The sequence below is a fragment of the Biomphalaria glabrata genome, chromosome 15 (assembly GCF_947242115.1).
Source record: "Biomphalaria glabrata chromosome 15, xgBioGlab47.1, whole genome shotgun sequence".
Classification (NCBI taxonomy): domain Eukaryota; kingdom Metazoa; phylum Mollusca; class Gastropoda; family Planorbidae; genus Biomphalaria; species Biomphalaria glabrata.
The window spans coordinates 31,825,398-31,840,514 of NC_074725.1; the positions used below are offsets into that span (position 1 = coordinate 31,825,398).

Below are 15,117 nucleotides of genomic sequence, written 5' to 3' on the forward strand. Positions count from 1 at the left end.
TGTAGATCGAAAGGTCTGAAACTTTGAGTGACTGAGCGGTTAAGCGCTTGGCTTCCGAACCTGGGGTCCTGGGTTCGAATCTCGTTGAAGACTGGCATTTTGAATTTTTGGACTTTCAATCCACCCAACTCTTATAGGTATCTGAATTAGGTTGGGGAAAGGCGGCTGGTCGTTGTGCTGGCCACTAATCACTCTGCTCACTCACTGTTGGCCAAAGAAACAGATGACCTTAACATCATCTGCACTGTAGATCACAAGGTCTGAAACTGTGAGTCATCGCCATATCAGTGAATCTTTCTGTTTTTCAAAAAATGAAATCTAAAAATTCTATCAAAGATCTTTCCAATACGATAAATACAACCTTATATCGAAATCCAGTGAAACTCAGTTTACAATAAGAGTTTAACATGTTGCCCATCCTTTATTTAACAGAGCTGTTGAAAGATGAGCTTATTTTCGCCACGGGTTTCTATTTTATTTACTATTTTTATAATTAGATTCAAATAGGAATGACATTGTGGGCTAAATATTCAAAAAAAGATGTATTACAACTCACAAGATGTGGATTTTCTTTATTCTATATTACTTATAAAGACTTTTAGCGTCCAACTACTGATGGTGACCCATAAGCCAAAATAAGCTACATAACAACACTATTTTGAAATAATATTTCAACACTAACCAAAAAAGAAAGTATTTTTGTGTCACAGATATGTTTTTTTTTAAATAATATTAGGCTAATATCATAAGACTTAATTTTTTTTTTTGGGGTTAAAACCAATCTATTCAACTTTCTCAGAAGCCATTATAACATATTCTGATTTGCCGGTTTTTTTTTGTTTTGTTTTTTTAAATAATATCTACATATTTCAAAGTCTTATAATTGTTCATGAATGTTCTTTACCTACTTTATATATATATATATATATATATATGCTACATGCCCGTGAAGCCGACTTGGTTTCATAACCTCATTTAAAATGTCATTTAAAGAAGAACATTGGAATAATTTCTTTTAATCAGGTGGCGATTCACTAAACCTTTATCTTATCTTTTCTTATCTTATCTTATCTTATACAGACGTTACTTCAAAAGAGATGATGATTTCGTCCTACGCGTCATGCATCTAGTCATGCATTTTAACCAATGATTTAAACTCTGCCGAGTCACTGGTTTTCCTGGCTAGCTCAGGCAACCCATTCCATGCTCTAATAGCACTAGGGAAGATGGAGCATTTGTACAAATTTGTCCTAGCATATGGGACGAGGAATGTGCCTTTATCTTGTTTGTAAAATGTTTTACATATTTCGGATGTTCCTTCAGAGTTGAAGATAGTTTACTTCCTAGTCCAAACCTCCCGCAGGACGACGGGGGGATGGGAGCGGGCAGGGTTTGAACCCTCGACCGTTGATAAATCCGAACGACAGTCCAGCGCGCAAACCGCACGACCAGGCAGCCTCTCTTTAGGAGAGATTTACATGTAGATTTACATTTACATGCCAGCGATTTGCCCTCACGACCGACTTCGTCAATGCATTGTGCACCCCCCGTTGAAGACCACTGCTCTAACTCATGAAGATGCGACTAGGAAAAAAAAAAAAGTACACAAAATATTAATTACCTCAAATGACGTCATCGACCTTAGATGAAAGCGACGCTATTTTGATGATGGAAATTTTAAAAAATATACTCTACAACAAAAGTAACTGCGACACCATGTTTCGGATATTTTACATGTTTCAGAGCAAAGGCGTAGTTTGGGGGGGGGGAGCATGGGAAAGAGGACACGATGCCCCGGGAGACACCTCATAGGGGGGGGGGGGCGCCACAAGCAGCCTATATTTCTATGTGATGTTCATGGAAAATGGTGTGGGCTGCCAAGAATGTACCTTGTCCCGGCCGCATGTTTTGCTCACAACGCCTCTGCTTGAGCGTCGACCATAATCTAAATTCCAGTCTTTCCTCTCGCTGTCACTATAATGTCTTGTTAAGTAAAATGAACAGTTGTAAGACAAATGTCCTCAAATATAAAACTATAATATGTCATTCGTATTCTTCTAATTATTATTTGTATTTTGTGTTCCATTTAAGTTAATTATATCGTTTTAAAGGGGAAGCGCGGTGGCTGAGTGGTAAAACGCTTGGCTTCCTAACCGAGGGGTCCTGTGTTCGAGTACTGACGAAGACAGGGATTTTTTTAAATTTTGGGATCTTTATGGGGGCTTAAGAGTTCACCCACGGGTACATGACTGACTTGAGTTAAGGAAATGTAGATGCGGATGGTCGTTGTGCTGGCCACATGACACCCCCCGTTAAAGGTGGGCCACAGAAACAGATGGCCTTTTTCATCGTCTGCCCTATAGAAAGTCTGAAAGGAGAACTTTATATAAAACAAACAAAGTGCTGGCCACATGATAGCTTCGTTTACTGTGGGCCACAGAAACATTTGCGTTAACTGCCCTATAGTTCGACATGGTCAGCAACTGGAACTGTACTATAACGTTAGACCAGCGGGGCAGGCGTGACCTTGTAAAAGTAGGTCACGCTAGCGCTACTTCTGCTGGCGAATTAAATCCGGAAAGACGTCATAGATAATCTCTCACTTTAAATAAATTCGCTATCAGTACATTTTGTCTGTTTTCTTTTTTTTTTTTTTTGCGTTGCAGCAATAACGCCCCCTTTCACTTCTGAATTATTTTAGCTTTGATCACTGGTTGTGCAAATAGACTATTTTAAAACATTGATTTTTTTTTTTTAAATCGTCATCATGTAAACCAGAGGTTCTCAACCTGTGGGTCGCGACCCCCTAGGGGGTCGATTGACGATTTGCCAGGGGTCGCCAAAGACCATCGAAAAAATGAATTGTTTTTATCTATTCTTCTACTGCTGTGTGGGTGGGTGGGGGGTCGCAGCAGAGTGGGGGATTGTAAAAAGGGGTCGCCGAGCTTAAAAGGTTGAGAACCGCTGATGTAAACAAATGATAGTCACGGGGACCTATTCTCAGATACAACAATTTATTTTGTTTATGTGCTTTGTCAATCTAGTAACATTAAGTTGGAGTTCCCATCTTTTCGAAATAATAGATGATTATCAATGAATGGATACTTTAACGTTCATATGTTACAATGCTTTGCATCAATAATGAAAGATCATTTCATACCAACTAATCAGAATCAAAATAGTTTCTTATATATACCAAAAAGTATTACATGTTTTATTGGTGTAGTACAATGTGAATAATTTGCAAAGACTTTCAAATTAAAAGCCTTTTGAGTGATTTCTAACATTGGGATGAAAATGAAATACGAATTATGGTTCTTAAGTATATTTTCCTGGCAGTCTGTGTGTCACTGTCGGATCTATTCCACAACATTTATAGACAGAACTGACCTTGAGACTATTGGCTGCAATGGTACCACAATGTCAAATATTACCACCTGGTCGAAGACTGGGTGTGCGGCTTCCTGTTTCTCAAGTCAAAATTGCGCCTTTTTTCAATATTTCAGTAAGTCTCGCGTCTGCTCCTTGTGTCACGGTGACCTGATACAGGATCTAACTTTCAATACTAACAAAGTTTACTCCTGGCCCTGTCAATTTTTGAGAACATATGGACTGACTATAAAGACCTCTGTTTTTACCGACACGATAGATCTTCCCAACGGATTAATAGCAGGCTCTGTGGTAAGTGTGAACATAGCCTATATATATAGCCTAAATAGACTAATTAAAAAAGCATCGTATATCACTCGAACACAGCTACCATTTCTTGAAGAGATTTTTCATGAAAGATGCCTTTCCAAAACACTCTCGATTCTTAAAGACATCCTGCGCCCATTAAACCACTGTTACATCAGATCTGAACGAAGTGGTCGTCTCCTTTCCATTAGAACTAAAACTGAAAGATTTAAAAACTCCTTTATCCCACTTTCTGTCAGAGTGTTACAAGATCAGCTGTCGTCATCAAGAAATACATAAAAGTCTAATTCATAAAGCTCTTGCTATAAATGTGTATGTGTTTCGTGTGTGAATGTTGTTCGTATTTGCATCTATATTGTTATTGTACAGTAGTTACGCTGAGCTTGTCAATTGTAGTCAAACTAAATTTCAATTTGATTGGATCAAGAAAAATTATCTTATCTTATCTTATCTTATCTTATCTTATCTTATATATATATATATGAAATTGTTCTGATGTATTTTCTAAAGTTTATGACGAATCTCAAATTGAGTTATAGATACTTGTTTCCTTTTGTCTCAAATTACAATGGATTCGCCCAGATAAAATATTCTCTTCGAGGTGCAATCCTGATTCACCCGTAGATGTAATAAACATGTCAATAAACATGTTAATAACATGTCAATAAACATGTTTATGTCAATAAACATGTCACGAAACGTGTCAATAAACATGTCCATAAACATGTCAATAAACGTGTCAATAAACATGTCAATAAACATGTCCATAAACATTTCAATAAACATGTTAAATCAGTGATCATTGATACTGACCATTGGGAAGACATAGCCTTAGACCGCACCAGTTGGAGAGAGACAGTGACCAAGAAAGATATGGACAGCGAGAAAACATAGGCCTCAGCTCTTGAAGAAAAGCGGGCCACACGGAAAATGGCCAGCTCCTCAACCACCAAAGCGAAAGCCACCTTGACCTGCAATAAATTTGGACGGGAGTGTCGCTCCAAAATAGGGCACCACAGCCTCATGAACAAGTGTTCGAGATGAACCATAGTCGTTCTACGACTGAAGGAGGTCAATAAAATGTGGCACCAATTTAGTTGTAGAAGCCGTCCCAGAGAATAGAATTAGTTAATACTCTTATCGCCAAAGGGGCTCCACTCCTGATTTTCCCTAGAAATTGTCTCCTGGAGCCTTATTACCGAAAGACGGGTTTGAAGACAAAAAACCTATACCCTGGATAAATTGTCTCAGTCGTTGCCGAGATCGGGTCTCAAACCAAGAAACCCTAGGCCGCACTGGGACTTGACCTCGACCACTTAATGAGGTTGTGACCGAGCGTCGCATGAGATTTGCGGGACAGTTCCTTCGACAGAATGAATTACGAATATCAAGAGTTACAATGACATAGAAGGTCAATATGAAGAAATCGTAAACAGGGACATCCTCGTATAGTATGACGCCACACTTTCATGTAGGAACTCAGAGGAGTGGACGCCAGGTGAGATGCGGATTCAGACATAGCCAGGGAGAGATCTTTATGGAAACAGCTTGCGGCCCAAAGCGCTAGTGGATCTAAGTCTAAGTAAGACTTCGACGGGTTTTAAGGGCTTACGCTGTCATTTGCTACTATCTGCTAGTTACACCAGGCTTAGCCAGTGTCAAGGTCGTATGAGAAGGCCGAATGATGCATTTCATTGTCAGAGACTCTATTAGCCGTTTGTTAGGCTTAAAATGATGCATTTCCTTGCCAGAGACTCTATGAGCCGTATGTTTGTTAGACTTAAAATGATCTATTTTTTTAAGCACGATGATCTCCACTTTGTAAAGTTCTCCTTTCAGACCTTGTGGTCTATAGGGTAGATGATGTGAAGGTCATCTGTTTCTTTGGCCTACGGTTAATTAGGGTGTCATGTGGCCAGCACAACGACCACCCGCCTTTACTTTTCCCCAACTAATGTCAGGTAGACTCAGAGGCGCCCGAAGATCCCGAAATAAAAAATCCCAGATTCAAACATGGGATCAACGGTTCGGAAGCCAATCGCTTTTCCGCTCAGCCATCGCGCCTCCTACTAGTCACTTTAGCGAGAAATTATTTTTTCATATTTTTTCAACTTTTCATTTCAGATTGATCTCGTCCTCTTCGTGACTCAAGAATTTTCTTTTGAGCTGAAGGCCATCAACACTGGCATTGAATACGATCTCTACTTTTATTTCCGGAACGACGCTATCAGATTAAAATCCAACAGTCAAGGAATTTTAGGACAAGTCCAAGACTTGCAGTTAAATCCTGGAACCATTCAATTAAACTCGACCACCCACATCCACATTTTGGTGACCAGCGCAGGCTACAGGATCTACATCGACCGGTCATTCTGTTGTCTCTATGACCGCAACGTTCCTTACTCGGGAAGCAATTACTTGAGATTCTCAGGATTTGTCCAACCCCTTAAAATATTTGTTTGATTAAAAACAAATTCGATGCATTATGGTATACACCTTTTTTTTAACTCATTGTATTTATATGTTAACACGACAGTATATATATTTGGTGCACTGTCACAGGATGTCAGCCCTCAAAGTGCTCAGCTGTTTTACAATGAGTGCATATAAAATGGAATTTACAACTTTGATGTTTAGAGGCTCATCTACAACACGCGTTTTAAGGATTAAAGGGGCGTGGGTGCTGAGTGCTGAGACCAATTATCATAAAAAAAAAGGGCTGAAATATGTAAAAGCAACTGTTTGTGGCTAAATGTTGCTTGTTTACGATTGGTGAATGAGGTCCATTCACCGGTCTAAAGTCTGTTCGGGGAAACGTAAAGCCGTGGCAATAAAACAACAACAAAAGGTACCGGATATTGGGCAGTTTAAAGCATGAGAATAAATTTACATAAAAATACACCATTTTTACAACTATTCATTTTTAATAGTAACAACACAGTAGGCTATTTAGCAAGAGAGAGAAACCATATCATATATTTAATACATGTATGCAAAGGGTTTAAAAATGTTGTCAAAAAAATTATTTTTTTTACCCATCTATTGCTAAGTTAAGTACATTCTGTCATACTAACTACTACTACTATATTTAAAAATAAATTCTGTTTTTTTTCTTAAAGAGAAAAAAAAATCTATTTAATATACATATAAGTGAAGCATAATTTAAAACAAAAAATTAATATGTAGTTTTTCATATTATCGCGTAAACTGCAAGGCGTTTCCTTGTCAATAAGACAATCCATATTTTCGATGGCTTTAGGAGATGGCAAATAGTCAATCGACCCCAAAAGGGGTCGCGACCCACAGGTTGAGAACCACTGCTGTAATAGTAAGAGTTGACGTTATAACCTCAATTTGTTTTTCATCATTTTCATAAATATAAACGTTGCTGTCTAAATGGCGTAAGCGCAATTACAGTTCCGGTAACTCTACCGGTCAGAGGCAGCTTAGTTTACTTTAGTTAATTATTTAATTGATGATTTCCTAGACATGACTTTGCTTCATCAAATATGTCTGACCATCTGGTGTTTCCATAAAGTGACTTACGGTCAATAAGTTATTTAAAAATGTTAAAATTGTCATCATTTTTTTTTCTAATAACAAAAAGCTTAAATAAGTAACATAAAAAATGTCGAAGGTTAACATAAAGAAAGAGCATACATCTTTATAACCCAAACACAATGTGAACAATTTCACTAAACCAACGGTGTTGTTTTCCCCCCAAACCTGTAATACAGCGGTTCTCAACCTTTTAGGCTCGGCGACCCCTTTTTACAACCCCCCCCCCCCACTCTGCCGCGACCCCCCCCCCCCCCAACATTTTTAATAACAAAAAGCTTAAATAGGTAACATAAAAATTGTCCAAGGCTAACATAAAGAAAAAGCATACATATTCATATGTCGAATACAATGTGAACGATTTCACTAAACCAACGGTTTTTGTTTTTTGGTATGATTAGTTTTATAAACATTTCGGTCAGTTTAGGTGTCGTAATTGCGAATAAATTAAATTCCTGTGAAACTTTTTTTCTAAAAATAGGTTACTATAATTTTTTGCTTTTTCTTGATATTTTTTCTTGGGGTTAAATGAGCCTCTTGAAATTGTGCATTGCGCCACTTTTGGCTCATGCGTCATAGGTTGGCCACCCCTGGTCTAAGCGCTAAGTCTTTTGATTCATTGATGTTAGGGTTTTTAATTTTGTTATATATGTCATGCTTGTTTTTCATGAATTATATGTCATGAATGTCATTTGATTGTCATTAAATCCATGCGTGTCAATGATAATTTTCACTGTCATGGATGTGATATGAGTCATGATGCCATGCGTGTCAATGGTGTTTTCTCTGTCATTGATGTTATGCTTTTCATAGATGTCATACGTGTCACTGATGATTTCTCTGTGGTTGTTGCCATGCTTGTCATTAAGGTCCTGCGTATCCATGATGTTTGGTTTGTCATTGATGTCATTCATGTCAATAATGTTTTCAATGTCATGGATGTCATGCAAGTCATTGGTGTCATGGATGTAATTAATGGCATTGATGTCATGGATGCAATTATTAGTATTGATGTCATGGATGTTATTAATAGTATTGGTGTCATGAATGTAATTAACGGCATTGATATCATGGAAGTGAATAATCGTATTGATGTCATGGATGTAATTAAAGACATTAATGTCATGGAAGTAATTAAAGGCATTGATGTCATGGAAGTAATTAATGATATTGATGTCATGGATGTAATTACAGGCATTGATGTCATGTAAGTAATTAATGATATTGATGTCATGGAAGTAATTAATGATATTGATGTCATGGAAGTAATTAATGATATTGATGTCATGGAAGTAATTAATGATATTGATGTCATGGAAGTAATTAATGATATTGATGTCATGGAAGTAATTAATGATATTGATGTCATGGAAGTAATTAATGATATTGATGTCATGGATGTAATTAAAGGCATTGATGTCATGGATGTAATTAAAGGCATTGATGTCATGGGTGTAATTAAGGGGATTTATGTTATGGAATGAATGGTATCGACGTCAAGGATGTAATTAAAGGTATTGATGTAATGGAGATAATTAATGGCATTGATGTCATGGATGTTTTGTCAGAGATTGATACAATAAAATACTATTTTAGTCCTATTTGTTTTAGTTTATTGCATTAATTAAAATGTTCAGTAAGAAATCACGTGTTATAACACTACATAATATAATTTATTATCTTATAATCGTAACAATTGAAATAATGACCCAAATAGTACCGTTAATTTTCTTATTAGAAATTATTGCAACATTTATTCTAGATTTTGGATGAAGAGAGAATCTGCAGAGGATTGATGGGTTTATGCACAATTCCCTTCTTGATATGCTAACTAGATTCTGACTTACATGCTTATTTATATGAGAGAGATAACCTGTAAGTTAGTACATTGAGGTATTATACATTGTTTTCTAATGCCCACGAAGACATAGTGACCTATATACATCGCTCAACCTACCTCAGATGAAATCGTATGGGGGGGGGGGCATTCATATATTATTTGCTTCTTAATCTACAAATGTAACTTCAAACAAACGAAAAAATAAGGTGTCGACAAAATTTTGATTACCGGTTAGAACCTGAAGGAATTAGTTGCGTTATGATGATAAAGGTTGTGATCGTGATTTTAAAACAGGTGTAAGGGTTATAGATTTAGTTCTTTTTTTACTTTTTTTTTTTTTACACTCAGAAGTAAACAATTGATAAGAAGAAACAAAACACGAAACATGAAACAGTGGAAATCTCGAATGACATCCTGTAAAAAAAAAATTAAAACGATTGAAAGAGAACGCGCTTTAAAGATTTCTCTCTGACATTTTCATAATACGATTAAAAGATGAAAGGAAAGCGTGTGTATGAGAGTTTTTAGTTAAGTCCCATTTACCAAAATGGAGCAATGGCCTATTGGGGCCATTAAAATGTGTTGTTACATGATTTAGTCAGTCAAAAGTAGGATAGCCTTACGCTAGCTTCCATAGCAAATATGGATTTACTCTTTTAGATGGTATAGGCTTACTATTAAGTACATTTTTATAGATGTGAACAAAAAAGAGTGTCCGTCTATTCAGAAATATGTTCATTTCTGAACATTGTACTCGTAATGGGAGGCAGACGGTAGACCAGAATTATGTTAACTCTTTCTCTCCGTAATTATTTACCACGTTCTGGTGGAATCAACGCTGGTATCGTCAGTTAGGAGAGAAAGAGTTAACGAGTAGACGCTATAATTGTATGGATGTGACTTAAGAATGGAATACCTGATATGTGTACTTATCTACTTATCGTACTGTGGTAGTTTTGTGTGCAGCGGGGTGATAAGCACAACCAAATTCCTGGACCGAGTTGACCTCAGGCCAGTCGGCTGCAGCGAGGTCATGGCGTGGAAGGGCGCCAAAAGTTCCAAGATCATGTGCGCCCTAGTGTGCGTGGCTCATCAAACGTGTGTGGCGTTCGCTTATTCCCAGCAGACGACAAAGTGCTTAGTGTGTCATGGTGACCTTATAACGAACTTGACGTTCACTGGGAATGAAAAGTTCATGTTTCCCAATCAAATTCTCCAAACTAGTGCGCGAAGTAATTTCAATGTTGCTATTAATAAAATAATGCAATTTCCAAACGGACTCCACGTAGGATCATTGGTAAGTATATCTATTGTTTCTCTGTCTGTGTGTCTGTCTGGCCAAATGATTGCAACCGTTATTTCTCCAACACCCGATCTCGGAACAAAAATCATGCACAATTATTTCTTTTGCCTGACAACACAAGAATCAATTAAAAAAACAACAACAACCAATTTGTTAATTAAATTGATAATAAATCATTGTGTTTGGTATCTTAAAAGATGGAAAGAAATAGTTAATTAACTAACGATAATAACTTATTGTGTTAGGTATCTCAAACAAGGGAAAGAAATAGTACTTAACTGAAGTGGTGGTATAAGCTGAATTAGTCCCCTTTATATTAGGCTGTTCTTGTCAGTGTTAGTGAACACAAACATGAAATAGAAACAATAGATAACAATCTTCCATGTTGATTGACTCTTCGCTAGCACAGTGGTTACCGCGTTGGCTTGAGAAGCCTGAGAAAGCTTTAGCCCACAAGTTCGAATTCAGGTCCATACTTTTTTTTGTAAATACATTTAAGAAGCGATCACCCAGATACCCCGTTCTTTCTCCCCCTACCCCTTTCCAACTGGTCCAGACAATTGATAGGATCATATCGTTTTGAGAAAAAGCATGAAATTGCGCTTACCAAAACGTTTGGTAAAAAAAAAAATATTTCTAATAGCACAGATTTATCATTGTTAGTCTAGATCTATTGCGAATTCAATGACATGACTGATCCAAACTAATAGACACACTTAATATAAGCTATGAATTTTTGAAAAGTATTGTTTTATTTCGCTTGTTTTACAAAGCGAATATAATCTCACTTTGTCTGTCTGTCTGTCTGTCTGGTAAAAATTGTATACACGTTATTTCTTTCACGCCCATTCTCTGATCAAATTGAAACTTTGCACGATTATTCATTGACGTACTTTTTATTCTTATTTTTAGCATGTATTAAGTTTTTCCTTCATGTGTTTTTGGTCACTGATGATTACCTACTTAGAAAATGCTCGGGTATCTTGATTTGGGTAAATACGGTTGCATTATATTTTAACCAGGGTCGGATTTAAGTATGTGTAGACCCCGGACAGAATTTTTATGGCGGCCATTACACTGTAATAAAAATCAACTTTTTAACACTTATCAATTACCATTTTTCTTAAAGTTATTTTTTTCTTAAAGCCATGCTTCATAAAGCCATGCTACATAAAGCCATGATTCATAAAGCCATTGTAAGTTTTCAGATTGTCAGTTTGCTTACGCACATATTTCGGCAAACAGAGAAAGCCTTAGACCGACTGCTCCTAATTGGGCCCCACGCCTGCTAGGGGCCCCGCCATATATCTTTAGCATATCACTATCAGCCACTGCTCTTGTCACAGGCTTTAACTCTTTCTCTCCGTTATTATTTTTCCACGCTTCGAAGGAGTTCTTCTTTTAGCTCATTACTATTTCACTCCCCCTGTGATGATTAAGCTTCAATAGCTTTGTTGTTTGTTATCAGAAAATGTTGTATTTGGTATAGAATTAAAAGGGAATGCGTGCTCTTTTTATATAACACAACGTCAAGTTTATAAAAATAATTTTTTTAATTTAATTTAATGAGGTCAAATCAACGATGGGATCGTCGATTAGGAGAGAAAGAGTTAAAATACGTAGGACTTAAAGGGTTAACATATTTGGTGTATCAAACGCTTGACTTTTCGTTGGAAAGGAATAGCTGGCTGGAGAACATACAAGAATGGACCGGCCTCTCTCTTGACATCCTGCTAAGAACAGCTGCTGATACGGGTCAATTGAGGGATTTAGTTACGCGAACTGTCACAGCACCCCTAAAGAAGAAAGTCAAGGAACAGATGGATGAGCAATGACTTGTATTAACCCTCTAGCGCAGCGGTTCTCAACCTTTTATGCTCGGCGACCCCTTTTTACAATCCCCCACTCTGGCGCGACCCCCATCCACACAGCAATAGAAGAATAGACAAAAACAATCCGTATCTTCGACGGTGTTATGCGACCCCTGGCAAATCGTCAGTCGACCCCCAAGTGGGTCGCGAGAACCCCTGCTCTAGCGCCTATTGCACTTAAGTAGATTCCTATGCATATCGAATAATAAATGTAAATATTGTGATCTAATAAATATTAATAGTCGGTTTTGTAAAAACAAAATTAGAAAATGGGCCTCGAAGGCATCCATTAAATTGGGCCCGTAATTTGTAAGGCCGGCCCTGTTGGAACTATTTCTATTCTATATAAGAAAATATTATTTTTTCTAATACAGTTTTTATTTTTACTTTAACCAATGCATAAAGTAATAGGTTCTGTATATACTTTCAGATCCATTTATCGGTTGCCCTCTCGCTTTTTGAACCAACACCCACTATTACCATCAGGCTACTGCCCGCTGACCAAGATGTGGACATGCCTCTGAAATGTGTCTTTCAAGACAGAGAAGTGAATGTTGCAGTTAAAAGCAGTTTGATTGTACCCATTATAACAAAGTACAGCATCGGGCCTCTTCTAAAGAACATAACACATACAGTGGACATCTTGGTGACAAAGGATGGCTACAGCATATACTTTGACAAGTCCTACTGTTGTTATTCTCAACACTATCTCCCTTTGAGAATGAGTCGATACATTAAGCTAGACGGAAGCTTTGAAATTTTGGAACTGGCAGTCTAGGATACTTGCAATTTTTTAGATAAAAAAAATAATTCCGAATTGTAATTGTTATTTTTTTTAAGAGATATAGTTTGCAAATTTTATTACAAAGCTTATATCAACTAAATTATCCACTTACTATGTCTTTGTGTCTGTCTGGTAAAAAGTTTGAACACGTCATTTCTCCCACACCCATTCTCGGATCAAGCTGAAACTTTTCACATTTATTCATTGGTGTAGACAAAGCATAAATCGATTAAAAAAAATAAACCTGCAAGTAAATTAATTAATGCTTTTTAATTATTTTTTTTAATTCCAAGAGAAATTAATCCTTTGGTATTAACATATGTTGGGTTTTGTGCCTTTCAGTAATCGCACACGTTATTTCTCCCATGGCCCATTCTCAGATCAATTGAAAATTTAAACATTTATTTATTGTACCTAAAATTGAAATAAGAAAAAATAACCAGATCTAATTGGAGGCGCGGCGGCTGAGCGGTAAAGCGCTTGGCTTCTGAACTGGGGGTTCTGGGTTCGAATCCTGGTGAAGGCTGGGAATTTTATTTCGGGATCCTTGGGCGCCTCTGAGTCCACCCAGCTCTTATGGGTACCTGACATTAAATGGGGAAATGTAAAGGCGGTTGGTCGTTGTGCTGGCCACCTGACACCCTCGTTAACCGTAGGCCACAGAATCAGATGACCTTTACATCATCTGCCCTATAGACCACAAGGTCTGAAAGGGGAACTTTACTTTTTTAGATCTAATTAGGTCAATTTACTACTGATAACTAATTTTTTTGTTCGATATCGAAAAGGGAAATAGCTTCTACATTATTGAGTTATACTTGTGATTGGGAAGTTCCTCCCCTTAGATAGGCTTTGTTTGTTGGTTGTTTTTTTTAAACGATTTTTTATATTTTGCTGGTTATCTTATATATTAAAGCTTTAATACAATGGACCTCATTCACCAATCGTAAACAAACAACATTTAGTCACGTGATCTTATTGATAAATCAACTGGCAACACAATCGCAGACTCTTTGGCCCACCAGGGAGGGCAAATTCCACCCACTGATCAGGCTGTAAGCTTTCATCAAGCCCTGGCTATAATACAAAAAAAAACAGAAATGGAAAAGTGGTTTGAGTGCTGGGACAAGTCCCAAAAAGCCCGTGGAGTCTGGGAGCGCATGAGGCGCCCTGACCGCACTTCCCCGTGGTGCAGGCTGTCCAGGCCTGAGCAAGCTATTATAGCACAGTGCAGGACAGGCCACTGTCCTGTTGGCTCATATTTCTCGCGGCTATGGCCAAATTTTGATTCACGGTGCCCCCGCTGCGGGGAAGAAGAGGAAACCGTGCCTCATATTCTGTTTGACTGCCCCAGACTTGCTGATCTCCGTCTCGACAGGTCTGGGAAACCCAAAATTCTCGACCTGTATGGCGACATGTATGCACTACGCAAGACAGCAGGGTTTCTGTCCAGGGCTTTTGCAAGAGAGGATTTGAGCCTCTCAAGCCCTCACTCTAATGGAGTTTGATGATAATGATGATGATTGATAAATCAATGAAAAAAACTGTCACGTGACAGCCATCCTGAATTAAACATGAGATCGTAAATTCTATAGAAGAGATAGAGCACCACGAGGCTAAATGTTGTTTGTTTACGATTGGTGAATGAGGTCCATTGTAATAAAACAACAAAATACTAGTATACCAATACCATGGCTTTATTCGACAAAATTAGACTACAGTAAACAGTGAATGAAACTAGCACGTCTCGCATAACATTGATGAAGTACTATACACATACTCACACTGGACATGAAACACACACACTGGGCATGACCTTCTGACACGCTGGACGCACGCAGAAAATCAACTCAGTTACACTACAACAATATATAGGACTAAAAGTGTGTTTTGTTATTGTTAGGAAAATTAAGTAGAAACGTCAATTAAACGGAATGAATGTTAATTTATGGTAATTAAAGCTAATTAAAAGTAAATTACCATGTTAGCTTTATATTAATGCATTTCAATCCCAGGTGGTCAGCGGCTTTTTATGAATCATGTGTGAAAAAAAAAATGTGCAGGT

The 15,117-nt window shown here is 37.5% G+C and overlaps 1 protein-coding gene across 1 annotated transcript; it reads left to right on the top strand.

Moving 5' to 3' along the window:
- The first annotated feature begins 9,806 nt into the window (after positions 1 to 9,806).
- LOC106070988 (uncharacterized) lies at positions 9,807 to 13,198 on the top strand. The gene is made up of 2 exons (XM_056013162.1): positions 9,807 to 10,391; positions 12,699 to 13,198. The coding sequence occupies exons 1-2, from the start codon at positions 10,002 to 10,004 to the stop codon at positions 13,044 to 13,046; spliced, it is 738 nt and encodes a 245-aa protein (XP_055869137.1). The 5' UTR covers positions 9,807 to 10,001; the 3' UTR covers positions 13,047 to 13,198.
- Positions 13,199 to 15,117: the final 1,919 nt, after the last annotated feature.